We start from the raw sequence: 27,477 nt of genomic DNA on the forward strand, positions 1-27,477 counted from the left end.
ATAGGGCGTTAAGTTGATAATTTGAACAGGGCTATAATGAGAATTAATTAAATTACTCAAAAGAGTATAAGGATTGAGAAGAAAAGATGCTTAGGAGAAACCTCTGGGTAACATTAACAGGTAAGAAATACAGGGAGAGAAAAGATACTGAGAGGAGAGGAAGAATATCATGTGGACTATTAAGACAGTTTCAAGAAATGTCTGTTGCATTTAGTAACATTGATGTCGTCGGTGAATTTGATGAAGCAGCAACCATAGGATAAGTTTATATATGAATGAATGAAATTCATGGGAATACCTAGAGTGACTGCAAACAATTTTGTTCAAATTATCATTGGCTCTAAAGATGAGACGTAGACAGGGTTGTAGCTAGCATTACCTTTTTTAAAAAAAATTAAAGGTGGGGAAAAGAATATTAATTGAAAAATGTAAATTCCATTAGTGCAGGAATGTTTTGTCTGTTTTATTGATTGCTGTATTCCCAGTACCTAGAATGATTCCAAATATATTCAATGGATATTTGTTGCATGACTTAGAAATAGCATTTCCCAGGAATGTTTTATTGTACAAGGTTTCTGAGGAAGTAGGAGAATACGGACGAAGGTATGAAGAAGGAAATGTCAAGAGGGGGCACGGTTAAAATGTTCAGCATTGGCATTGAAAATATAATTTTTGTTTATCTTTTTATTCAGTCTACAAATAAGAAACCTCGAAAATCTCCAGGTGAGAAGAGCAGAATTGAAGCTGGAGTTAGAGGAACAGGCCGTGGAAGAGCTAATGGGCACCCTCAACAGAATGGCGAAGGGGAACCTGTCACATTATTCGAGGTGGTGAAACTGGGAAAAAGTGCAATGCAGGTAAATTTTAAATGTTTTTATTTCATATATAAAGCAATAGAGTCAATAACCTATGTGGAATCTGTTAGTGTATATATTGGCCCTGTATATACTCTTGTTGAATGCGTAATCAAGAAGTGTATTCTTAAAGGTCTTTGTTTTTGGTTTGCTTTCTAAAGAGCATCAGGAAAAGCATTTTATTTAATAGTAAGATTTTGTATTAAGTAAAAATACATATATATATATATATATATAGTAGGAGGTGCCCAAGAGAATTTTTATTGCCTTGATATTTTTTTTTAGAATTTAATTTAGTATAAAGAATACATGTGTATTGCAGAGTATTTGAAAGAGGAAAGGATATAAAAGAGCATTCTTTAGTAGTAAATTAGGAATAACCACAATAATTATTTCATGGTTATTTTTTGTCTATATGTGATCATTTATAACGTTACTCTCTGATTGCTCCTCATTTACTCAGAGAATATCATTAAGTATTCTGCAAGAATACAGTTTTATTGGCTTACTAATTCATTATGAGAATGAACCGTAATTATTTTGTTCATCCTTTAGAATGTCTTTACATTTTTTCACTATTATAAAATTTATTCATTCTTTATAGCTCTGCATCTTTTTATTTTAAAATATCAGAGGTGGAATTATTTGGTTTAAGGGTATTTTTAAACTATGTGATACATAAATACCATATTTTTCTCCAAAAAATTATATTAGTTTACCTTTTACCATAACTGTAGTAGGATGCCCACATTTCCATGTGCCAATGCTAGCAATTGGGTATTTTATATTTAAGAATTATTCATAACATAGGTGGAAAATAATAATTCACTATTATTTTTATTAGCATTTCTTTGATCACTAATGATCCACAATATATTAAATTTTTTTTATCTCATACTTGCTCATTTTTTATTTTACTTTCAATTTATGTTTGAAAATTATGTAGTTTATGAAACAATTACTTTTAGAACTAAAACAGGCAACTTTTCATTATTATAATTTCTATTTTTCATTTGTATTTATGTTTGAAGCCCGTAAGGGCATTTAGTGTTCATTATTTTTTGTGTGTTACCAGCTTGATGTATTCAAGGGTCTTGGAATTTATGTGGGCAGGAAGGGAGGTAGAGTAGTAAGATGATGCTAAATGTTAAAACAAATTAGGGAGTTTCCAGTGATCCATAGCAATGGATAACAATCTGTAAATAACATTAAGTATAATTGAAAAATACATCTGTGAGCTTTAGCTGTTACACTTGACACTTTCTTCATTATAGTTTAATAGAAGAATTGTTAAGCTACAGAAGTATTAATTTTTAAGGTCTACTTTATTGCTTCCTACCTTTAGTTAGAAAAACCAATAAACAGAAAAATGAAGAAAATGAATTGTTTTTTTTTCAAAGGGTCTTACTATGTTGCCTGGAATAGAGTATGCACAGTGACTTCATCATAGCTCATTGCATCGTCAAACTCCTGGGCTCAACCTATCCTCCTGCCTCAGCCTCCCAAATTGCTAGGAATAGAGGCGTGAGCTACTGTGCCTAACCAAAAAATTAATTTTGATGTAAAATTCTGACAACTGCATTTCATTATTTTGCTTTCACTTTTTCATGTAAAACTTTATTTTACCAAATATTTCTCTATGTAAAGATAATTTTAGTGCATATGGTATTAAAGCTGTGTACCAGCTTTTATTTAATATGAACAAAATTTTGTTATCTTCTATATTTGAAATAAAACACTGACCAATGTAAGTTTTTTCACTTTCACCCACTGTTTTATTCTTTATTCATATTACTCTTTCCTGAGCATACTGTTTTATACTGATACTCTTCTGCTTAAAATCTTTGGGTCCTTATTTTCTGAAAGATAATTATTAGTTGTCAGGACCTTGGTGCCTTCTATAATTTGGTTTTAACTGGCTTTTCAATTTTTTCTCATTCCTTAATTGAAGTTCATTCCAAATATTTTTGTTTTACTTTGCTATAATTTTCTACTATTCATATTATTTTTTTCTCTTTACTGGCTATATTCAGGTTCATTTATAAACTTATGTAATTTTTGTTTTTCATTGAGCACTCTATTTTGAGCATTTTTTTCCTATGAATTTACTTTCTGATTTATATAGTACTTCATGAAATGGGTGGGCCATGATTTATTTAACCAGTTTTTATTTGAATTGTTTACAGTTTTATTACACTAAAAATAGTATTCTTTTGAATATTCTTATATAGTCACCTGAAATGTCTATGTGGAAATGTTTCATAATATAAATTCTTGAAAATGGTTGCTGGGAATGCATGTTTAAAAAATTGATAAGGATCTTTCATTGACAGTGGCACAGAAATTTCACTGTTTATTACGTCCTCACTTCAAATATAGAAAATGATAGATAAAATATTAAAAACAGAGTAAAGCTAGGTGCGGTGATGCATACCTGTAGTCCCAGCTTCTTGAAAGGCTGTAGCAGAAGGATTGCTTGAGCCCAGGAGTTTGAGGCTAGCCCGGGCAACATAATGAGACCCCTTCTCATTATTACTCCTACCATGGTAAGAGGGGTAAAAAATTGTTTTTGTTTTTCTAAAGTAGAGAGAATACAAGCAAACATCAGTGAGTTTAGAAACAAACTAAATATTTTTGTGAATTGGATGGATTAAAATTACAAAGTAATGAACAGGATTGGATTTAGGGTAGAGAAGCAGATACTTGTAGCCAGGAGTTTGACTTTGTGTGTTTAAAGGACTAGCAGTGTTTCATAAAGAATAGGGGAATAAAGTCAGGCCTATTACATGAAGCAGGGTTTTACACAAGTCTTCTTACTTGTAAAGGAGGCTGAAGAAAGCTACTGATAACTACTGGCTTATGTTTAAGGTAATTATATATCTTAAGTTGCCCTTGAGATTCCGAGTTATGTTTATTTTTTATATAGTTATTTATAGAGACTCCTTTAATACTCAAAAGGGTACTATTAATATTTTGGATGGTGATTTATATTAAAACCTCACTTACAGGAAATCAAGGGCTAAGGGAAGGGAAAAGACAGACATAGAGTTCTTATGACTAGCACCTGAGTTGAAATATGTGCTCACTTGGTTGGTGACTAGTTCTGTAAAAATTCCCAATGTCAAAATGCAAATTAAAATCACAATAAGATACCTCCATACCCCTGTCAGAATGGTCATTATTATACACTGTTGATGAAAACAGTATGGAGATTCCTTGGAGTAGTAAAAGTAGATCTGTTTGATCCAGCAATTTCACTACTGGGTATATACCTAAAGGTAAAGAAGCCATTTTACAAAAAAGACACCTGGACCCAAATGTTTATGACAGTAAAATTCACAATTTCAAAGATATGGAATCAACATAAGGATACATCAGCTGATAAGTGGATAAGGAAAATGTAGTGTGTGACAGACATACACACACATACACACATACACCATGGAAAACTACTGAGCCATAAAAAGGAATGAAATAATGTCTTTTGCAGCAATTTGGTGGAACCGAAGACCATTATCCTAAGTAAAGTATCTCAAAAATGGTAAAACAAATACTGCATGTTCTAATTTATAAGTGGAAGCAAAATGAAGGGTATATATCAGGTGTCCTCAAACTACAGCCCACGGGCCACATGCGAGTGTTTTTGCCTGTTTGTTTTTTACTTCAAAATAAGATTTGTGCAGTGTGCATAGGAATTTGTTCATAGTTTTTTTTTAAACTATAGTCTGGCCCTCCAACGGTCTGAGGGACAGTGAACTGGCCCCCTGTTTAAAAAGTTCGAGGGAGGCCGGGCGCGGTGGCTCATGCCTGTAATCCTAGCTCTCTGGGAGGCTGAGGTGGGTGATTGCTCGAGGTCAGGAGTTCAAAACCAGCCTTAGCAAGAGCGAGACCCCATCTGTACTATAAATAGAAAGAAGTTAATTGGCCAACTGATATATATAGAAAAAATTAGCCGGGCATGGTGATGCATGCCTGTAGTCCCAGCTACTCAGGAGGCTGAGCAGGAGGATCGCTTGAGCCCAGGAGATTGAGGTTGCTGTGAGCTAGGCTGACGCCACGACACTCACTCTAGCCTGGACAACAAAATGAGACTCTGTCTCAGAAAAAAAAAAAAGTTTGAGGACCCCTGGTATATATAGTCACAAAGTGGTATAATGGACATTGAAAACTAAAAGTAGAAGGGTGGGAAGGAAGTGAGAGGTAAAAATCTACCTATTAGGTACAGTGTACACTATTCTGGTGATTGGTTCACTAAAAGTCCTGACTTGAGCATGATACAATCCATCCATATAACGAAAATTACTTGTACCCCCTAAATTTATTGAAATTAATATATATATAGTCCCAATGTTAGATAAGGAAGTTCCAAGACATTATATGATCTGGTTCTGCAATGGAGTACTCAGCATGAGTAGAAGTAATCACAGAAAAATTAGAGGGGAGAGATAAGTCTAAAAGAAAGAAAGAAGTATGCTTAAGATACTAGAGGGATGGAAGAATAAACTCTAATACAAAATAGGGAAGAACTCAAACAAGAATAGGTAGATATGAAAAATGACCAGTCTCAAAATTGAAAATAAATTGTTTGAGTAAAAAACTCAGTAAGTTTAAGTTTTACTCAGGAAAAATGCTACATTAGATGCCATCAGAAGGAGAATTCAAGAATTGGCATTCATTAGGCATTCACTTAGAAGTAATGCAGATAAATAAAGAAGTAAGAAGATATCAAAGAATTGTTTAGAGACTTTGGTATGGATTGAAGAATTCCAAAATATGTTGAGAAGAGATCAGAGAGAATAACAGAGACATATCTCTTTTGAAGAGATAATATTGGAAAAATTTCCAGACACATTTTCGCAGATCCACAGTTTGTTCTCAGGAGTGAACAAGATAAGTGAAAATAATTACATAGCTATAAATAGTATAGTATAACTGTGGAATGTTGAGAAAATCTTGAAAGACTTCATCAAGGAATGTCTGATCCTTTTCTTTCAATACAGTGTGGTTAATGTTGAAATACACAAATTCCCCTTATTAAATTGCATTATACTTGGAAGTATAAAAAGGTGCTTTTAAATAACTTGTAGGAAAGAGGAAATACGGACTTGAAATATGAATGTTAGTGAAAGTAATGTTAGTGAGAATGTTGGAGCCAGCTAAATTACTAGTAAATAGTCTTTTAAGTGCATTAATACTAAGTGAAAGCAATAACAACTAAAAAAAGAAAAACAACAAACCCAAAGTAATTAGGAAGAAAAGAATAATAAAAGTAGAAATGGAAATTAAATAGAAAAAAATGGTAGAGTAGGTCAACTAACCTCAAATATTTGAATTTAATACATTTTTAAAACCTGGAGGTTTTACATTAGGAATGCAAAAATGGTTTAACATTAGAAAATCTTTTAATGTAGTATAATGTACCAAATAATCATATTACAGGAGAAAAAGCCTATAGCTGAATTGATGTAGAATGTTTAAGAAAATTATATGATAAAATATAGCCAATATTCATGATAAACAAAAACTTTTAATGAATTAGGAAGAAGAAGGAACTTCCTTAGCTTGGTAAAGAGTATCTCCCTCAAACCTGCAGCTCAGATCATGTCATTTTTAACATTGAAGTTTAGATGTATTTCTAGCACCGAGCATTGTCACTACTACTGTTCAATACTAGAACTGGTAGCCAATGCACTGAAACGAAAAAAAGGAAAAACGAAAGAAGAGTTTTAACAATTGATATGAAAGATGAAGAAGTATCCATATAGGCAGAGGATACAATTGTCTGTGTTGAAAGTTCAAGAGAAGCTATAGACTGTTAGAACCAAAGAGAGTATTCAGCAAAGTTCCTGGATAGAATTCACAGTAAAAAATTATTCAGGTATGAGACTTGTAAGAATAATTAAAAGCAATAGTTTCCCATCTACAATGATGACTGATTAGAAAAAATAATTGGAAACAAAACCCGATTCAAGATAGAAATAAAATCAATGAGGAACTAAAGAAAAATCTAATAAAAGTTTGGGTGAAACAGAATAAAATACTATTTTATACCCATTATATTGAGTAACATCAAAAAGGCTTGACTATACCAAGAGTCTGTGAGGCTATAGAGTGGCAGCTAGTGAGAGTACAAATCTGTGTAACTCCTCTGGAGAAAACTTTGGTAATATCAAGAACAGCTGAGTGACTTACTATCCAGATTTCATTCATTTGGTAAATATTTAAGGATTGCCTACACTATGGGAGCCACTTTTTTTTCTCTTTTTTTTTTCTTTACTAAGAGCACAGCATTGAAGAAGAACCATTTAATTCCTAGATATTACTTCTAGAGAATTTTTTTGCATGTTTAGAAAAGGCATATATATATATATATATAGGAATGTTTATTGCTGCTTATTTCTATAAACAGTATAATTGATAAATAAAATGTGGTATATTTAAACACTTAAATTTTCTATAGCAGTTAAAATAAATGAACTAGAGCTCTAGGTACCATTATGGATAAATTTTAGAAATGCATTTTAAGGGACCAATGCAAGGTGCAGAATGATGCATAACTCATAATGCTCTAAAGTGTAAACACATATATAAGATTATCTAACACCATGTTTTTGATATTGGTTACTTTTTGAGAGGATAGAAGAAAGAGAATTGGACCACAAAGGTATATATAGTATGCAGGCCTACAGATATTGTGGGTTCAGTTTCAGACCACCACAGTAAAGCTAGTCATATACAAATTTTTTGGCTTCCCAGTGCATATAAAAGTTATGTTTCTACTATACTGTATTCTATTATGTGCGCAATAGCATTATGTCTAAGAAAAAAAAGTACATACCTTAATTAAAAAATACTTTATTGCTAAAAATTGCTAACGGTCATTTGAGCCTTCAGTGAGTCATCTTTTTACTGGTGGGATGTCTTGCCTGGATGTTGATGGCTGTTGACTGATAGGGGCAGTTGCTGAAGGTCAAGGTATCTGTGGCAGTTTCTTAAAGTAAGACAACAGTGAAATTTGCTGCATCAATTGACTCTTCCTCCCATGAAAGATTTCTCTGTAGCACACAATGCTACTTGAAGCATTTTGTCCACAGTAGAACTTCTTTCAAAATTGGAGCCAGTCCTCAAACCCTGCCACTATTTTGTCAACTAAGTTTATATCTTCTAAATCCTTTGTGGTCATTTCAGCAACATTGACAGAATCTTCATCAGTAGTAGGTGTTAGGTAAGCAATAGCAGAGAGCATTTCTTAATGTAGAAATAGGAAATGCAGAGGTGAAATCTATGCCGTGACCATAGAGGACATAGATGCCTTAGTAAAAATAGAGATAAGGGATTGAATGTTTCGACATTTTGTGAAATTGATGACATTTTAGAAAGAAAATGGCCATATTTGCATTTTTAGAAATACCTTTCTGGGAGCAATTTAGATGATTTGGTGAGGTTGTTAAGGCTAGAATCAGGGAGACTTCCCCCACCCTGTTTGATCCAATTGGGAAGTAATGAAAGTTCAAATAAAGGGTCAGTGAGGATGGAGAAGAAGTGACAGTGACAGATTCTACAAATGGTAAGGGTATGGAATGATTCTGAAAGGTGAGAAAGAGGTAGGAATCTAAGATGATCCCTAAGATGATTCTAAGATGAATTTTAAGATGAATCTATTTGGTAGTATTCACTGAAAGAAACTTTGCATTAGTGGATAAGTGTGAACGGATGGCTATGAGAATAGTTTGGTTTGGACATTTTGACTCTTAGATTTATGACACTAAATACATGTTGCATTTTGGAACATTCAAGCTATTTATTTAGCTTAACAGGTTTGGTAGTTATAAATTGGTAAGCACTTAAATGAATGTCTGTAATCCATTAGGACTTGTATTTTGTACCCCTAGATGTCAACTAAGAAAGTTGGATGGTAGTTCATTCATTCAACAAAAATTCATTGAAAGCTCATTCTTTCAGGCATTGGATTAGATGCAAGGGATACCATATGAACTAAACTTGCTTGACCTTCTCTTCGAGTACTTTCCAATCTTAGAAGGAAGAAAAATTGTCCATACTAATCAAATGATCTGTTAAAATATAGTTACAAACTATTGATTAATGCTATGCAAATTCCCTTTGGTCTTATTGTTGTGATAACAGCTTGTGTGAGTATGGTATCAGCCTACAAATGAAGTATACTTAGTGAGACAGTTTGGTCTTCTGTTTGCTTTTGACAACCAACTCTGAAGGTAAAATTGATTTTGTCCATTTAAGTATGATTGGGATAAGAGGTAGGTCTCTGAGGGAATAGTCTGTTATCAATCATTCTCTCTCCCTTAGAGAGGAAGCTTTGTTCTGGTGTCAAAAAAAAGTATGGGCTTTTTATAGTCACATTGATTTTTTTCTAGTCTCTAAATTATAAATGGGTAATATGCCAAATATCTTCATATCAACTGTAGAGGAATTCTCCCCCAATATTTAGCTGGACTTGAGTTTTACTGTCTGACTACACCAAGGAAAGTGAAAGCAGTTATGGGCTTAATTTTCACCTGTTAACTTGTGTTTGAACTGACAGTTATATAGTGGCTCTTAAAGGAAGTAAGTGTATGCTTTTCTGAGCCATTAATAGAATGGATAAAAATGTTTATAATAATTTTCTAATGTCCATTGGTTGTAAAGCTTAAAAGTTTCAAGAATAATTAAAATGGCTGAAGAATGTCTAAGGATTTAATTATTTAAAAAAGCTACTGAGACATTAAAGGAGAGAACAGATACACTGTTGACTAAAATGAAACTTTATGACAAAGATGGGCAGAAGACTTTAAAGGACAGAAATACTGCAATGAAGATGAGGAGTAAAACCTTACAGAACTAAGCAAATAAAAGTACTTGAATAGAATTAATCAATACATGTGAGCATAATACAGGAAATTTATTAAAAGTTGTGACTGCTTATAGTGCAAAATATTAGGTGCAGGATTTAAAATCATAAAATATTCTAAACATTTAGATTATTTGCCTCAGGATGAAAGTGGAAAACTGAAATAACAGTTGTTTAAACAAGATAGAAATGTATTTTTGTCATATGTAAAAGGTCATCTATGTGGTCTTTTATGTGGGGACAGGTGGATTGTAAAATAATTGAAACTGTTAATGTTTTAATAATCATTAAAGTATACCTAAATCATAACTTCAGCAGCTATATATTTTGATGTTTTTCAAAAATGAATTTTCCATTTAAAAGAGGAAGAAGCTGCTAAGGCAACACAATTTCATCAGACTCTGAGTCCATATTCCAAACCCTCTGAATATCCTCCTGGTTCTGTCCAGTTTTCATTCCTCTAGCTTGACCCTGGTGAGGAATTTGAGCCTAATGCTCCTACTAGTGGTGAAGGTCAGCCATGTCTCACTCCATGGGTACCATGAACAAGTTAATGATGGTACAGGTTGGGGTAAGACGAGGGGCAGTAGGAGTTCTACTGGTCCCAGGCACTGGGCTCTTGAGATGAACTGCTATACTCTAGATTCCTTATTTTCTGGTGAAAAGACATGCTTCAGTGGCCAGGGCATAGTAAACCCTAGCAAGCATACCTTTCTGGATGCTGATTTCCTATACAACCCCAACTGTGGTAGAAGAGGTATTTGAGAGCCCACCAGTACAATCAGATATCACTGTGTTGGGTGAATCTAATGGACATCCACAATTTGGTAAAGGAAGACCTGAGCCTACAACACAACACACTTGCCACAAATCATTATTGCCAGAATGTCTGTGCCTTTAAATTCAAACAGAGAAGCTCTGAGTGGCTCTTTTGTGACTGTTACTGACTACATTCTAAGTATAGGGTGCTTGTACACTACAAGCAGCCCATCATCTATGTTAAGGTGTAGCAGAACAACTTTCAGAAGATTGTTGATGAAGTGGGTATTGCTAGCTCTGCCTATTTTGTGAGGAACTTAGGGATGAATGACTCTCCCAGGACTGTGGCCGTCTCAATATAAGTTGTGTGGAGTCTCCTTGCTAGTCATCTCTATGTGGATAAGAAATTCACTCTTGCTTTCAACCACCATGAAACATTTGGCAGTTAGTCTTAGTGTTGTCATTGTAGTAGTCCTAGTGGCCATTGTTGCTGGCATTGCAGTTCTGGTGATCACCATCAGGAGGAGTTGGGGAAGTACATGAAGATAGAGATCAAGAATTGGGACAGTTGACTATATGGCCAAGCATATAGGTCTGTATTATGGAAGTTATGAACGTAGGGCTAAGGATCAATTCAAGGTGAAACTTGATTCTTGTCCAAGGCAAGTACTTCCTCCATTATTATCCACAACTTCCTTTCCCCTCTCTCCTTCTATCCTTCAGTTCAATGTTCAGACCCCGGGCTATCTGTCTTCCTTCCTGTCCCAACTTCTCTCAAGAACACTTTCTAATATTCCCTATTCCTTTTGGTCCAGGGACATGAAATCTGACACTAGAATTAAGTAAAGGCAGATACAAGAAGTCTCCATTGAATGATGTCTTTGATGAAATGTAAAATAAAATGTTAAGATGACACCCCAGAATCATTTCAAAGTGATGGACTACCTTTTGAAGGTTTAAATGAGTTTGGATGAGGAATAGTGCTTTCCTTTCTTACATTTAAGTTTTTTTTGATTACCTCTATCTAGTTAACAATGAAAGATTAGCATTGTCATCCTTAATTATCTACTTTATATAGTGGTCATCTTGTTGAAAAGAAAATCTGGCTTTGTTCGGACTTGCACAATAACCGTATTTACTCTCTGTTATACTGCCAAGGTATATGCTTCACTTCTCACTTAAAAGGGAATCTTATTTCTTCTACTTAAACAATATTTTTTTCTTTTGTGAAGAGGAGACTTCATCTAGAAATTGCCAGTGTTTGTTTTTAATTTTTTTTCAAGTAAATTTTTAAAATTGTTTTTTACAAATAGAGATGGGGTCTCCCTCTTGCTCAGGTTTGTCTTAAACTCCTGAGCTCCAGCCAGAAATTGTCAGTATTTACTCTTCAGCTCACTGTCATTAGAGCTGGTATTGGTAATGTTTTATTATGTAAAAATATTTGTACATATTTTGTCTTTGATAATTTTGCTATGACTTCCTTAATATAACAGGTCTAATGAAATATAGTAAAATGCATAAAGCAAAAGATAGAGTTTGAATTTGGGTTAGATTATGAAAAAAAAACAAAAAAACCAAAACCAGTACAACTTGTTTTTTGGTCCTGATGAGAGGCTGTACATCAGAGGGAATAAATGAAACTTCACAAATACTAATTGGATAAACAAAATAATTACATCAATCAATTCATTATGAAGCCAGGTCACATGTCTTAGAATTGATTAATTAATTTGATCTTCAGAAACATTCAGATTTTGTAGGCCATAATTTTCCTTACAATTAATTATATTTTTATACAGCTATCATCATTAATACCTTATATAAAATAGATTCAGTTGGATTACCTTCAAACTCCTTTATTTTTTATACTAAACAGTCACATCTTATCATCTGGTGCATATCTTAAACTGACATTTGGAACTAGTTGAGAGTATTTCACAGTAGGTTTAGTGACATGTCACTCACTGTCACTTAAATAATTCTTAGATTATTTGAGAATAAAAGTAAAGTTCTAAACATAAACTGTGTTTCTCCCAGTGTTTTGGTTTATAGTTATATAGTATTTGAATTAAGTTGTCTTCTGTTTCTCAAAGATATATGTATGTGTCTGTGTGTGTATATATGTATACATATATATACACAAACACAAATATAGATATATAGATTACTAACTCCAGTATATAAATGAGCAAGCAAAAATAGAATTATGTTTTGCTATTTATTGAGCAATGTGTTAAGGATATTTTTAGGAGAAACGATACTAACATAATTATTTGATAAATTTCTGATTCTTCCTTGGATTTGATTAATCTCTGTTCTTGTTTTGACCTAACAACATGTTGATTAATTGTAGGCTAATTTTTTTTTAGCACTTTATTTCTGATTTCCCTTTGTTTTCCTAGAAAGAAGAATAATATACAGAATATAGAAAGCTTATTTATTTTTCATTTCATAGCTGTTTGAAAATCCTCAAATGGGAGGTTAATATTTACTTAAGAGTGAGGATTAAAACAATTTTTTTTCATTTCCATAGATTTAGGCAGTAAAAGTGGTTCTTTGTTACATGGGTAAATTGTATAGTGCTGAAGTCAGGGCTTTTAATGTACCTGTCATCTGACTAGTGTGCATTGTACCTGATAGGAAATTTTTTATCCCTACCCCCTCCTGCCAGCCTCCCCTGTCTGAGTCTCCAAAGTCCATTATGCCACTCTGACTATGTATACCCATTGTTTAGCTCCCACTTACAAGTGAGTACATGCAGCATTTGTTTTTCTGTTTTTGAGATACTTTACTTAGGATAATGGTCTCCAGTTTCACTCTAAGTTACTGCAAAAGACATTATTTCATTCTTGGTTATGGATTAGTAGTATTCCATAGTATGTATACTCCACATTTCCCTTATCTACTCATCAATCTATGTACACTTAGGTTGATTCCACATCTTTGCAATTGTGAGTTGTGCAATAAACATTCAGATACATGTGTCTTTTTTGTAAAATGACCTCTTTACCTTTGGGTGGTTATGCAGTAGCAGAATTGCTGATTGGAGTGGTAGGTCTACTTTCAGTTCCTTGAGGAATGGCCATGCTATTTTCAGTAGAGGTTGTACTAGTTTACATTCCCGCCAACAGTATATGAGCATTCCCTTTTCACTGCATCTGTGTTAACATCTATTGTTTTTAGCTTTTTAGTAATAGCCATTCTGACAGGGTAAGATGGTATCTCATTGTGGTTTTAATTTGCATTTCCCTGATGATTACTAATGTTGAACATTTTTTCATGTTTATTGGCTGTCTATTTTCTATTGAAAAATGTCTATTTATGTTTTTTGCCCACTTTTTAATGTGGTTATGTTTTTTTTCTTGCTGATTTGAGTTCCTCAAGCAAATTTGTGGATTCTGATAGTAGTCCTTTGTCAAATATATAGTTTGTGAATATTTTCTCCCATTCTGTATGGTGTCATGTTTACTCTGTTGATGATTTGTTTTGCCGTAAGAAACTTTTTAGTTTAATTAAGTCCCATTCATTAATGTTTGTTTTTTTTGTATTTGCTTTTAGGGTCTTAGTTACAATTTTTTTGCTTAGGCTAATGTCCAGAAGAGTCTTCCTGGGTTTTTTTCTAGAGTTTTTATGGTGTCAGGTCTTACATTTAAGTCTTAATCCATCTTGAGTTAATTTTTGTGTATGGTGAGAGATAGGAATCCACTTTCATTCTTCTGCATGTGGCTCTCCAATTTTCCCAGCACCATTTATTGAAGAGTGTGTTTTTTCTCCAGTGTATATTTTTGTCTGTTCTGTTTAAGATCAGTTCGTTATAGGTATATGATTTTATTTCTGGGTTCTCTATTCTGTTCCATTGATCTATGTGTCTATTTTTATCCCAGTACCATGCTCTTTTGGTTACTGTACCTTGTAGTATAATTTGAAGTAGGGTAATGTAATTCCTCCAGATTTCTTCTTTTTGCTTAGGATTGCTTTGATTATTCAGGCTCTTTTTTGATTTCATATGAATTTTAGGATTGTGTTTTCTAATGCTATGAAAAATGACTTTATCAGTAGTGGGAACTCTAAGGATAAAAAAAAAAAAAAAAAAAAAAAAAAGAAAAATGACTTTGCTATTTTGATGGGAATTGCATTGAATCTATAAATTGCTTTGGGCAGTATAGACATTCTAACAATATTGATTCTTGCAATCCATGAGCATGGGATGTTTTTGCATTTGTTTGTGTCATCTGTGATGTCTTTCATCAGTGTTTTATAGTTCTCCTTGTAGAGATCTTTTACTTCCTTGGTTAAGTATATTTCTAGATATTTTAATTTTTTCACAGCTATTGTAAATGGTACTGAGTTTTTGACTTGACTCTCAGCTTGACTGTTACTAGTACGTAGAAATGCTAGTGAGTTGTTTATTTTAATTTTGTAACCTAAGACTTTACCGAATTTATTTATCCTAGGAGTCTTTTGGTAGAGTCTTTAGGGGTTTCTATGCATAAGATCACATTGTTGGCAAACAGGGATAGTTTGACCTCCTCTTTCCTGCCCTTTATTTTCTTTCTCTTGCCAGGGTTCTGGCTAGGACTTCTAGTACTGTGTTGAATAGAGGGGGTGAAAGTGGGCACATTGTCTTATTCCAGTTTTTTGGGGGGATGTTTTCAACTTTACCCCATTCAGTGTGATTAATGGCTGTGGATCTGTCATATATGGCTTTTATTATTTTGAGATATGTTCCTTCTATGCCTAGTTTGTTGAGAGTTTTTACCATGAAGGGGTGCTCAATTTTATTGAGTGCTCGATTGAGATGATCATATGGTTTTTGTTTTTAATTTTGTATATGTGGTAAATCACATTGATTGATTTGCATATGTTTAACCATCCTGTGTCCCTAGGATAATCCAACTTGATTGTGGTGATTTTTTTTTTTTTTGACATGCTATTGTATTCAATTTGGTAATATTTTCTTGAGAATTTTTGCATCTATGTACATGAGGAATGCTGGTCTGTAGTTTTCCTTTTTTGTTATGTCCTTTCTTGGCTTTTGTATTACCGGCTTTGCGGAATGAGTTAAGGAGGATTCCCTTCTTCTTGATGCTATAGAACAGTTTAATAACTGAATCTGTCTGGTCCTGTGGTTTTTTTAATTGGGAGATTTTTTTTTTTTTCTCTTATTCAGTCTCCCTACTCATTATTGCTTTGTTTGAGATTTTTATTTCTTCCTGACAGAAGCTTGAGAGGTTGTGTGTTTCTAAAATTTTACCCATTTCCTCTAGCTTTTCTAGTTTGTGTGCATAGAGGTATTAGTCTCAGATGATCTTCTGAATTTCTGTGGCATTAGATGTAATGTCTTTTTTTTCATTTCTCATTGAGCTTATTCCTTTCTCTTGGTTAATATAGCTAGTGGTCAGTTGATTTTATTTATATTTTCAAAGATCCAACTTTTGGTTTCATTGACTTGTACTTTTTTGTTTGTTTTGTTTTAGTTTTATTTCTGTTCTGATTTTTGTTACTTCTTGTCTTCTGCTAGCTTTGAGTTTAGTTTGTTCTTGTTTATCTAGTTCCTTGAGATGTGACATTTGGTTGTTAAATTTGTGTTCTTTTTGTGTTTTTGTTGCCGGCATTTAGTGCTGTGAACTTCCCTTTAAGTAGTACTTTGGCTGTATTATGGAGATTTTGGTAACTTGTGTTGCCATTGTCATTCAGTTCAATAATTTTTTTGATTTCAATCTTGATTTTATCACTGACCCAAAGATTGTTTAGCAGCAGATTGTTTAATTTCTATACATGCCATGTATTTGTATAGTTTTGAGAGTTCCTTAGTAACTGACTTCTAGTTTCATTTCACTGTGATCTAAGAAGATACATGGCATAATTTCAATTTTTAAAAGTTTGCAGAGACTTGTTGTGTGGCCTGATATCTTGTCTGTCTTGGAAGATGTTTCATTTGCTAATGAGCAGAATGTTTATTCTGCAGTTTTAATGTAGAATGCTCTGTAAATGTCTGTTAGTTCCATTTGTTCTAGAGTCCCAACTAAGTCCAGTATTTATTGATTTTCTATCTTGATGATCCTTCTAGTTCTGTCGATGGAGTGTTGAAGTCCCCCACTAATGTTATGTTGCTGTTTAATTCATTTCTTAGGTATAGTAGTATTTGTTTTATGTATCTGGGAGCTTCGGTTTTAGGTGCATTTATATTTAGAATTGTTATATCTTTTTATTGAATTGATCTCTTTATCATTATATAGTGACCATCTTTGTCTTTTTTTACTGAAGTTAATTTAAAGTTTGCTTTATTTGATACAAGCATAGCTACACCTGCTCACTTTTGGTTTCCATTTGTGTGGAATATTTTATTCCACCACTTTATTTTGAATATGTGAGCTTCTTTGTGAATTAAATGGGTTTCTTAGAGACAGCAGATATTTAGGTTTCTTTTTTAAAAAAAATCCATTCTGTCAATCTATATCTTTTAAATGGGACATTTAGACTATTTACATTCAATGTTAATGTTGATATATGACATACTCTTCCAGTCATCATGTTGATTTTTACCTACTTGCTTTGCATTCTCCTTCACGTTACTCTTTTCTATGAGCCATGAATTTTTATTTTTCAGTGTTTTTATACTGGCGAATATTGACTGTTCTTTTTGGGGTTTAGAGTACTTTTGAGTATTTCTTATAGGGCACAGGTCTAGTGGTGACAAATTCCTTTAGCATTTGCTTGTTTGGGAAAGACTTTTTTTTTTCTCTTTCATTTATGAAACTTAGTTTTACACAATACAAGATTGTTGGAGGAGAGTTACTTTGTTTAAGAAGACTAAAGATAGGACTCCAATACCTTCTAGCTTATAAGGTTTCTGTTGAGAAGTCTGCTGTTAACTCTGATGGGTTTTCCTTTGTAAGTTACTTGATGCTTTCTTCTTGTGGCTCTTAAGATTTTCTCCTTCACTTTGACTTTGGCCAGTCTGATGATTATGTGCCTTAGTATTATCCTGTTTGCAGTGACTCTTCCAAGAGTTCAATCACCTTGTATCTGAATGCCTAAATTTCTAGCAAGACCAGGAAGTTTTCCCCCATTATACCTTCAAGTGGATTTCCCATGCTTTTTTCTTTTTCTTTTTCGCTTCTTTCTCAAGGGATGCCTATGATTCTTATGTTTGGGTGTTTTACATAATTGCATATTTCTCACAGACTATATTAATTTCTTTTGATTCTTTTTCTTTATTTTTGACTGAGCTAATTTGAAAGCCTTATCTTCTAGCTCTGAAATTCTTTCTTCTGCTTGGTCTAGTCCATTGTTGACTTTCCACTGTATTTTGAAATTCTGTAAATGACTCATTTTCAGAAGTTCTGTTATGTTTTCTTCTTTAATTATCTAATTAAATATCTATTTTGTGAATTTTTTATTCATATCTTGAATTTTTTTTTTCTTTGTGTTGGTTTTCAACTTTCTCATGGATCCCATTGAGCTTACTTGTGATCCATATTTTGAATTCCATATCTGACATTTCAGAAATTTCCTTTTGGTTGGCATCCATTGCTATGGAGCTGTTGTAATCCTTTGGGGTTGTTGAAACAGCCTGTTTTTTCATATTGCCAGAGTTCTTTAGCTGGTTCCTTCTTATCTGGAACTGCTCCCGTCAGCTCAAAACAGATAGCTTCGTCGTTCACCTGTTCTCCTCCGTTGGGATCTTTGCTGCTCAGTGTAGAGAAGGATAGGTACACTCCCTTTCAGCTCGTGCAGGTAGGTCCTTACTGTGTTGTTACTGAAAATTTGGGTCACTTGGACTTCAGACCCTTGGGGGAACTTTCAGGTGCCAGCAGTATTTGACTAGGATTGGTAATCTCCAGCCCCCAGGGCCCTGTGGGCCCATACTTGTGTTTTGGTGTGACCAGACTGAAACCTGGCTGGCAAACTTGCCCTTAAGTCTCCCTGAATTCAGTTGATGGCTGTGATAGTGAGTTGTGGATAATCTCCTGATTTGGAAGAATGCTCAATCAGGAGAAGAGTAGATACACTGTGAGCCTGACACAGGAGGGATGGGCCCCTCTTGATGATATTATCAGAGGAAGCAGCCATGGGGCACACAAGCCTCGTACACCTCCCGTTCTTGGTAGTGATAGTGGTCTGTGTTCTTTGGTAGCATAAAAGTACCTAGTTTCCCAGCTCCCACCCAGGCTCATCTGTAACAAGGTTGGTGGAGGCAGCTTAGCCTACTGTGTGCAGGGCTACCAGGCTGCCTGTGGGCTGTGGCTGAAGTGTTCCTGTGGGGAAGTATAGTTTTGCCAGGGACTTGCTTCCAGGTTAGATAGGCTCATCCCAGAAGAGCTAGGCACCTTCTCAAGAGGATTGTTAATCCTACCCTCCCTGGATAGAGTTTTTGTCCTTAGGGTTCACTCTCGTAAGCACCTGGACTTTCTACTCTCTTCCTGGCCTGGAAGTGGCAGAGGTAGCAAAGAAAGCTTGAACCTCTGTAAGTATGCTGGGCTCCCAGAATGGCTAGGGGCTATTGTTGAAATGCTCCTGTGGGGGAAGGGTAGTTGTGCCAGGGAATTGCCTCCAGAGTGGGTGTAATCAGACAGGCAGCTCATAGAGAGAGAACTGCTAGCTCTACCCTCTCTCATCCGAGAGGGTAGTTTTTGCCCTTGGGGCAGACAAAAGGGTTTACTGGGGCATTATAGAGGGTAAGGAGTGAGCCTTAAGCTTCACAGTGGAATCCTGAGTGTGATAGGCCACTCTCTCAAAGGCAGGGCAGCCACTCCCAAGTGCCCTGGCTTAATCATCCCCTGTGGAAACCTTTCTGATTTCAAGTGGAAACAGCCTCTCATCCACAGCTGCCTTGGCCATTGTGGATGGGGCAAGTGAGGAGGAGGAGAGAAGGCCTTGAATATTGGGAAGCTCATACACTGGTCCCCTTTGTCCTATGAGGCCCTCTAGCATGCTACACTCTTGTTCCAGCTAGAAGTGGACCACCGTGAATACCCAGGCTCTGGGAGTTCCAGTTCCTCTGAGACCCACTGGTCCCCCAAAGCTGCTGTGGTCCAAGTGGGTGTTGGGGAGCTTTGGCTGTCAATGAAATGATATACAGATTTAATGGCTGAAATTCTCTGGTCTGGACAGCTACAGAATTGCTGCCTGTCCATATAGGGAGGAAAATGAACCACACCCAACATGTAAAAGCCAAATGTGGTGAGCTGAGTACTATTACTATCAGGCATACATCACCCTGCAAGCCTAGAACTGGCTGTCTCACAGCACACCCATGCCAAAAACCTTGTGCTTGGGAGTAAAGACAGCTATGTCAATAGCATTGGGTCTTAGAGGAGAGGTCACTGTCTTTATATACCTTCGCAGGCTCTGATGCTGCTTCTGCTCTGGGATGGGGACACTCTCCTACCCTACAGACTCCTCTCTCATCCCACATTTCCATCGGAAGCAATACAGACAACTTCAGATCATGAGCCAGGAGCTTTTAGGTGCAGGAGAGTGTGTATTCTACCTTCTTCTTTACCAAGACGTATTCGCACAGGACTTCCCAGTCCCCTTGGGGCAGCCCACTCTAAGAGTCAGAGCTCCAGGAATACTGCTGCTGCTCTCCTTTGTCTCCCTGTTCCTTTGTATTTGTGACAGTCCATGTGTGCCGGGGAATGTTTGTGTGAGATCCAGTGATAAGGAAACTGAGGGCCTGTGACTTCCCCAGCAGGATAGAAGCACTCAGCATGTGTGCAAGCATATGGTGCCTGCTGTCTCAGCTCATGTCTGTGGTTGGAGAAAGCCACCCGTCATGGGCCTGCAGCCCAGTACGGATCTGGGAACTGCCTCCTTTGAGAAAGGAAGGCAAAGGAGATTTGTTTCCTGCTGATTAGGACCTTTGATGTAGTACAGAATTTCTTAACCTAAAGTCGACAACACAATTCTTGGAGGACATGAACATAGATGGAGAAGGTGGTAAAAAATTTGGAATTGATTTTAAAAAGATAAGCGAAGAGAGAAAGCTCATCTAGGATATTTAAAATAATTGTTAAAGGCTATTGAAGACTAAATTTGTAGCTTTATCAGTTCATATATTATATAAATCATATAATTATTTGATTTTCTTTGTGTGCCTCTGTAACCCAGATATTGGAAATATGAATTTAATGTTAAGTATAAAGAACAAGAATGTGAATTTTGATTTGGTGCCCCAAACTCCTTTTTAGGAGTTATAGTTCTTTGAGGGTCCTGAGTTACTTGAAACAATACAATGTTTAATCTGGCACGTGCGGTCTTGTTTATAGATGTCTTACTGTTTTGCAGTATCATTGGGCTAGGTTATGAATGTCTCCTAACTGGATGCAGAAGGAATCTGAAAAAATGTACTGAAGAAAAGTTAAAAGCCCCATGTCTCATATTCAAACTTTGCTTTCACCCATCACTGAGATGTCTACCTTGTATGTTCCTTGCTAGCTTCTCCTCAGATCTATAGAAGTAAAAATTGTGGATCTAAAGATATTGAATGTGTCTTCAGTAAGGATATCAAAATGCATCAGCGTGATGGCTCAAATTAGGATAGAGAAGAATACTATGATCCAAGAAACAAAGCTTCAATGGCAGAGGTGTGGGAGGGGTGACTTAAGAGGTCAGTGAGTCACAAGTAGGAGTGGTGATAGGAAGATAAGCACCTGGCAAGGGTCTTAAAGGCAGATCCCTTTTTTGAATTCTGGTAGAAACAGGATGATTAGGATAGGACACTTAGTAGCTAGGAAATAGTAGTTATCGTAAAGTACTTAAAAAGGAAGTACTGTAGTATTCTGAGGCCACTGGGAGAACAACCAAGTTTCAGTTAGGGCCAATGAGATTTTGTGAACTGTTTGAATGAGTAGAGGAATTATATAGTGAGCTGCCAGTTCACTGTTTTCAGTGGAAATAGTTGGGGAAAGTAGATAAGTGGAAGTATGAATTAGGAGAAAGAAATCAAGAGCTCTGTGGCATTTTAGAGTACAGCAAAAAAAACAGGGTAATGGTTATGTGTGAATGATACAGATTGCACAGTCATTTTAAAAGATTTATTACCTTTGGGGTTTAGAATAAGTTGGCATTAAAATTGTTTGAACAGTCACATAGGCTGTTTAAGTGTTTTTTGCTTTAATTGACCTATAAGTGATGTCCCACCCCCCAGTATTCTATAGTAAGAAAAATATTAGAATATTAGAAGACAAAGAGAGAAAGTTGTCATTACTTAACTGGGATGGTCTTGGGCAGGTCACTAAACATCTTCTACCCCTACTTATCAATATTTGATTACCTGCCTTTTAGGCTTCTCGTGAGAGTCAAGTGAAGTTGCTATATGCCAGTGTATTGCTGTGCCAATTATTTTAATTATACTTAAAAATATACTTTTATGATAAAGTCAGAAAATTCATGATAAATTCAGCCCAATTTCAGTGGGGTTAATGTGGTTCTAGTTCTGTAGTTACTACATTTTTTTTTGTATTTGTAGATATCGTAGATATTGTATTGAATTCTAGAACACATCCTGTTAAAATTCTAAAAAGTTCAAAGAAAGTTATAAGGGATAGGGTTCAGAGCAGTTATGTTCTGAGCCAATGAAGACCTTGTCAAGCATATGTAATGTCTCTTACATATTAAATGTGTTCTTTTTAATTATATGTTAAAGAATTTATCTAAGGAATACTGCTTAGAATAAGATGGCTATGGTTAATCAGAATAATTCATTTGAAGGTTGGTTTTTTTTTTTTCATATAATACGCTATAATAAAGGCATGATGTAGCTACACAAAGCAGTTCAGAGTGGTTCCACAAATTCTGACACTAGTCTATGCAAAGAGAAAAATAAGGGCAGATAATGACTATCCCTTCTTATCTTGTTTATTTATTTATTTATTTTACTATTAAATTGCTGGCAACTGTTTGCTCATCTCTCAAAATTTTTTTTGAGATTTCCTGGTTCATGAAATAAAAACATCTCAGAATTGCTAATTTATATGATCCAAATTTAAAATCTGACATTATGCCATTAGCAACTAGCAGAGGACATTTTCTCTTCCCATTTTCACTAAGCTCCTGCTAATGGCTCTCTGAAAACAGGTGGTTAATGTTAACAGTTATTTTTAAAGCATCTGTTCAATATGAGACAAACTCTCTTCAGCTCTCCTTAAAACTGTGGTAAGTCTCTTCTAGTAAAGTTTAAAACACGAACTTACCTCATTCCAGGTTTTAGATACATACACACTTAAGAAAAGTTTGTTCCCCCACCCCCACCCCACACACATAACCCCAACTCCAAAAAAGGATTAAATGTTTTTGTTATCAGGAACTATGGCAAGTACTTTTTGTATCCACTGTACTGCCTTTCTTGGTAAAATGGATAAAACCAGCACTTAGTAAATCAGTGATCTACTAATATTTAACAAAGAATTTTCTTTTTGGATGTGTAATTTAAAAAAATAGTATTTATTACTTTTTTATTGAACTCATATGCTCTGGTCAGAAATCTAGAAAATAATTTTTAAAAGGAGGAGAAGAAAGTATCATCCATAATCATAATTTTTAATATTTTGATGTGTTATTCTGCCTGGTGTTTTTGGTCTGGGCTTAGATTAAGATTGTATCTGTTTTGTAAAAGTGAAATGATTTAATTTTTTCCATTGTTGATATTCCTTGAATATAGGAATTTTTAATGTATGATATTTCATAATTTGTGGATACCATTTTTATTTTTCTATTTCTTTTTTGATTGTTTACATTTTGATTGTTTTATAATTAAACATTTAGAAAATTCTAATGCTCCTATTCTTATATGTGATTCATTTAATGAGGGCTACAAGCTTTGTATAAATATTACCAAATAGCTCTCTGTTCCTACCAGTGTTGAAAATACTTATTTGTAAAACTCTGGCAATGCTCAGGCCCTTCGCTTAAAAATATCGCTTGTCATTTGGAAAGGTAAAAATGGTATAACAATTTGTGTTTCTTTTAATTAGAAGTAAATCAGGTAACTTTTTTCTGAAATATTAATTGCTCATTTAGATTTATTTAAAACATCTTTTAAGATTAATTTTTGTATGTGATGTAACAACAAAATGTTAGGGATTGAACTGGCTGACGTGATTGAGAAGAATAATACCTGTAAGTGACCACGAAAATTCTGAAAATGAAGCGTAATGAAGGGCTTACTCCATGAATTCATAGACCATATTATAAAGCTACCGAAAATAATAATGTAAATTAGTGGTCAACAAATGGCCAGATGGATCACTTGAACAGAAACACCTAAGTGTATTAATAATATAATTAATGTCAAAAATTATGTTTCTCTGCCAGTTCTTTTCTGTTTGTAATTGTAAGAGTTGATTAACAAATTGGAAAAAAAAAAAAACAAAAGAGAGTTTTGCCTTATATCATACACCAAAGTAGAGTCTAGATGTAGTAAAGAATTAAATACAAACAATAAAATAATAATGCAATTAGAAAAAATTTGATGAAAAACTGGAATTTGAGGATTTTGAAAGTATAAAAGCAAACTCAAACCAAGTGATTGGTTTGTTTACTTTGTATTAGGTCATTAAATATGAAATGTCCAATTTTGACTCAAAAGTGCAGTTTATTATATCTCAAGAAAGAAGCTGGAGACTCAGACTTGTAGGGGGAGGGGGGAATAGGCATTAATTGAAACCTTAAAATCTGTATCCCCATAATATGCCGAAATAAAAAAAAAAAAGCCTAAACTATCAACATAGTTTTGCCATCTTAATGGTAGCTTGCTTATGCCAGCCGTGAAGAAGCCTAGAGAGCCAGTAGAGATGAAATTGCAAAATGCATTTTCCACAGCTTTTTGAGAATTGACTTTTTCCTTGCAAGAAGTGGTCCAAAGCCTGGAAGAAGTAGTTGTCAGTTGGTGCAAGGTCTGATGAATATGGTGGATGACAGAGAGTTTCCAAGTGCAGCCTTTGTAGTTTGAGCAGAATTGTATTTGCTACAGGTGGTCAAGCATTGTCTTGAGAGAAAATTGGCTTGTTTCTCTTGACCAGTCTTGGCTGCTTAATCTCAGGCACCTTCATCTTTTCATCTAGTTGGTTGCAGTAGATGACATCTGCTGTAATCGATTGACCAAGTTTCATGGAACTGTAACACACAGTACCAGCACTGCACCACCAAACAAACACCATTAGCTTTTTTTGATGAATATTCAGTTTTGGACTGTGTTTTGGCACTTCATCTGTATCCAGTCATTGTGCTGAATGCTTGCAGTTGCCAAAAAGAATCCATTTCTAGTCAACACATAACAATATGGTGTAGAAACAGTTTGCCTTTATGTTGTGACAGCAAGGAAAGACAAGTTTTGAGGTGATTTCTCTTCTGATGCTCATTTAATTATGGAGAACCCATCTATCAAGCTTCTTTACCTTGCCAGTTTGTTTGCAATGGTCCAATATTATTGGAATAGTCTCATCAAATCTTGCTGCTAATTCATGCATAGGTTGAGATGGATTTGCCTCCACTACAGCTTTCAGTTCATCATTTGTCTACCCTGGTCTCAGGTCACCTATGTGGCTCATTTTCAAGATTAAAATCACCACAGTGGAACTTCTGAAACCGTGGATATACTATGTGTTTATTAGCCACATCCTTCCCAAATGCTTTATTGAGATTTGGAGCTGTCTGCACTGGTTGGTTCCATGTTGGAACTCATATTAAAAAAAAAAATAACATGAATTTTTGACTTATCTATGGTTTTGTAAAAATTGCTCTAAAAAAATATAAAAGATAATCACAAGCCAAAATGTGCATTTGAAAGACTGAGGATGTACCTTTACAATAAAAATAAAACAAGAAGTGTCAAAGTGAAATGTCAGAGATATCAACTGTCAGACTTAGTACTTAAGGAAATCAGACATTTCCTACTTAACAAATTAATATATTTAGCATTTTACCATTATACAGTGGCCGTTTTTCTATTTAGTGCTTCTAATCTTCAATGCCAATTTCATGTTAATATTGCTACTTTGCTTTTTCTGTATTTTTATTTACCTAGTATTTATTTCATGTCTTTATTTTTTTCTTTTCCTAAACTAAATTTTACTTTTTATTTAAGTGATACATTACTTTAAAAGAAAAAATCAAATGGGCTGGGCTAGTGGCTCACACATGTAATCCTAGTACTTTGGGAGGCCAAAGTGGGAGCATTGGTTGAGGCCAGGAGTTTGAGACTAGCCTGGGCAACATAGTGAGATCCTGTCTCTCCAAATATTCTTTAAAAATTAGCCACTCATGTTTGCATGTATCTTTAGTCCCAGCTGCTCAGGAGGCTGAGGCAGAAGGATCACTTGAGCCCAGGGGTTTGATAGGTTCAAGGCTGCAGTTAGCTATGATTTCACCACTGCACTCCAACCTGGGCAATAGAGCAAGACCATGTCTCTTAAAAAAAAAAATCAAATGATAATTGTGACCAAAATAGCAATCCTTTGTTTTGCCCTCTTCACACCCAATCCTGCTTCTCAGAGGAATGTTTTCACTTCTTTTAGTTCTCTCCCCCCTACCCCCACTTTCCCTGGTATTTATATAATTATTTACTGCTATTTTTGACAGCATTGAGCTAATTGGATATGAGGAGCAGGAAGTATATCTAAAGCTTTAAAACATATGCAAAATCTTCAACTCATGCTGGATAACAGACTTAAACCTAAGGTATGAAACTATCAGAATTCTAGAGGAAAATGTTGGAAGCACTCTCCTAGACATCGGCTGAGGCAAAGAGTTTATGAAGAAGTCCCCAAAGGCAGTCACAGCAGCAACAAAAATAAATAAATGGGACATGATCAAACTAAAAAGCTTCTGCACAGCCAGAGAAACAGTCATGAAAGTAAACAGACAACCTACAGAATGGGAGAAAATTTTTGCATGCTATGCATCTGATAAGTGGCTGATAACTAGAATATACTTAGAACTCACGAAAATCAGCAAGAAAAAATCAAATAACCCTATTAAAAAGTAGGCAAATGACTTGAACAGAAACTTTTCTAAAGAAGACAGAAGAATGGCCAACAAACATGAAAAAATGCTCAACAGCTCTATCATCAGGGAAATGCAAATCAAAACCACAGTGAGATACCACTTAACTCCAGTGAGAATGGCCTTTATCAAAAAGTCTACAAACAATAAATGCTGGTGTGGATGCAGAGAGAGAGGAACACTCCTACACTGGTGGGACTGCCAACTAGTTCAACCTTTGTGGAAAGCAATATGGAAATACCTTAAAGCGATACAAGTGGATCTACCATTTGATCCAGCAATCCCATTACTGGGTATCTACCCAAAAGATCCAATGACACTCTACAAAAAAGACACCTGCACTTGAATGTTTATAGCAGCACAATTCATAATTGCAAGGCTATGGAAATACCCCAAGTGCCCATCAATCCAAGAATGGATTAATAAAATGTGGTATATGTATACCATGGAGTACTATTCAGCTCTAAGAAACAATGGTGATATAGCACATCTTATATTTTCCTGGTTAGAGCTGGAACCCATACTACTAAGTGAAATATCCCAAGAATGGAAAAACAAGCACCACATATATTCACCAGTAAACTGGTATTAACTGAGCAGCATCTAAGTGGACACATAGGTACTACAGTAATAGAGTATTGGGGAGGGGGGAGGGGCAGGTATATACATACATAATGAGTGAGATGTGCACCATCTGGGGGATGGTCATGCTGGAAACTCAGACTTGTGGGGGTTGGGGGGAAAGGGCATTTATTGAAACCTTAAAATTTGTACCCCCATAATATGCCAAAATAAAAAAAATAAACATATGCAAAATCAAAGGTCAGCGTTATCATCCCCAGTTCTTCACCCCATCCCCTCAAACTCAGAGGCCTGTGGCCACCTCAGCAAAGTATCAGAACATTCAGTGGTCTGGAACATGTTATCAAACTGTGTGGTGCTTTGTGGAGTGTGAGGACAATGAAGGTATCTGTGGGCTGTTGTGGTGGA

At 35.1% G+C, this 27,477-nt stretch overlaps 1 protein-coding gene across 3 annotated transcripts in view; it reads left to right on the forward strand.

Moving 5' to 3' along the window:
* The window catches only part of STAG1 (STAG1 cohesin complex component), a 368,375-nt gene that overhangs the window by 120,700 nt on the left and 220,198 nt on the right, over positions 1-27,477 (forward strand). For all 3 annotated transcript variants that reach the window (XM_076005282.1, XM_076005291.1, XM_012787757.3), the window contains one exon: positions 693-857. In XM_076005282.1, the coding sequence (XP_075861397.1) occupies positions 693-857 (165 nt within the window). The remainder of the gene's footprint in view (positions 1-692; positions 858-27,477) is intronic.

The sequence above is a fragment of the Microcebus murinus genome, chromosome 1, assembly GCF_040939455.1.
Source record: "Microcebus murinus isolate Inina chromosome 1, M.murinus_Inina_mat1.0, whole genome shotgun sequence".
NCBI lineage: Eukaryota > Metazoa > Chordata > Mammalia > Primates > Cheirogaleidae > Microcebus > Microcebus murinus.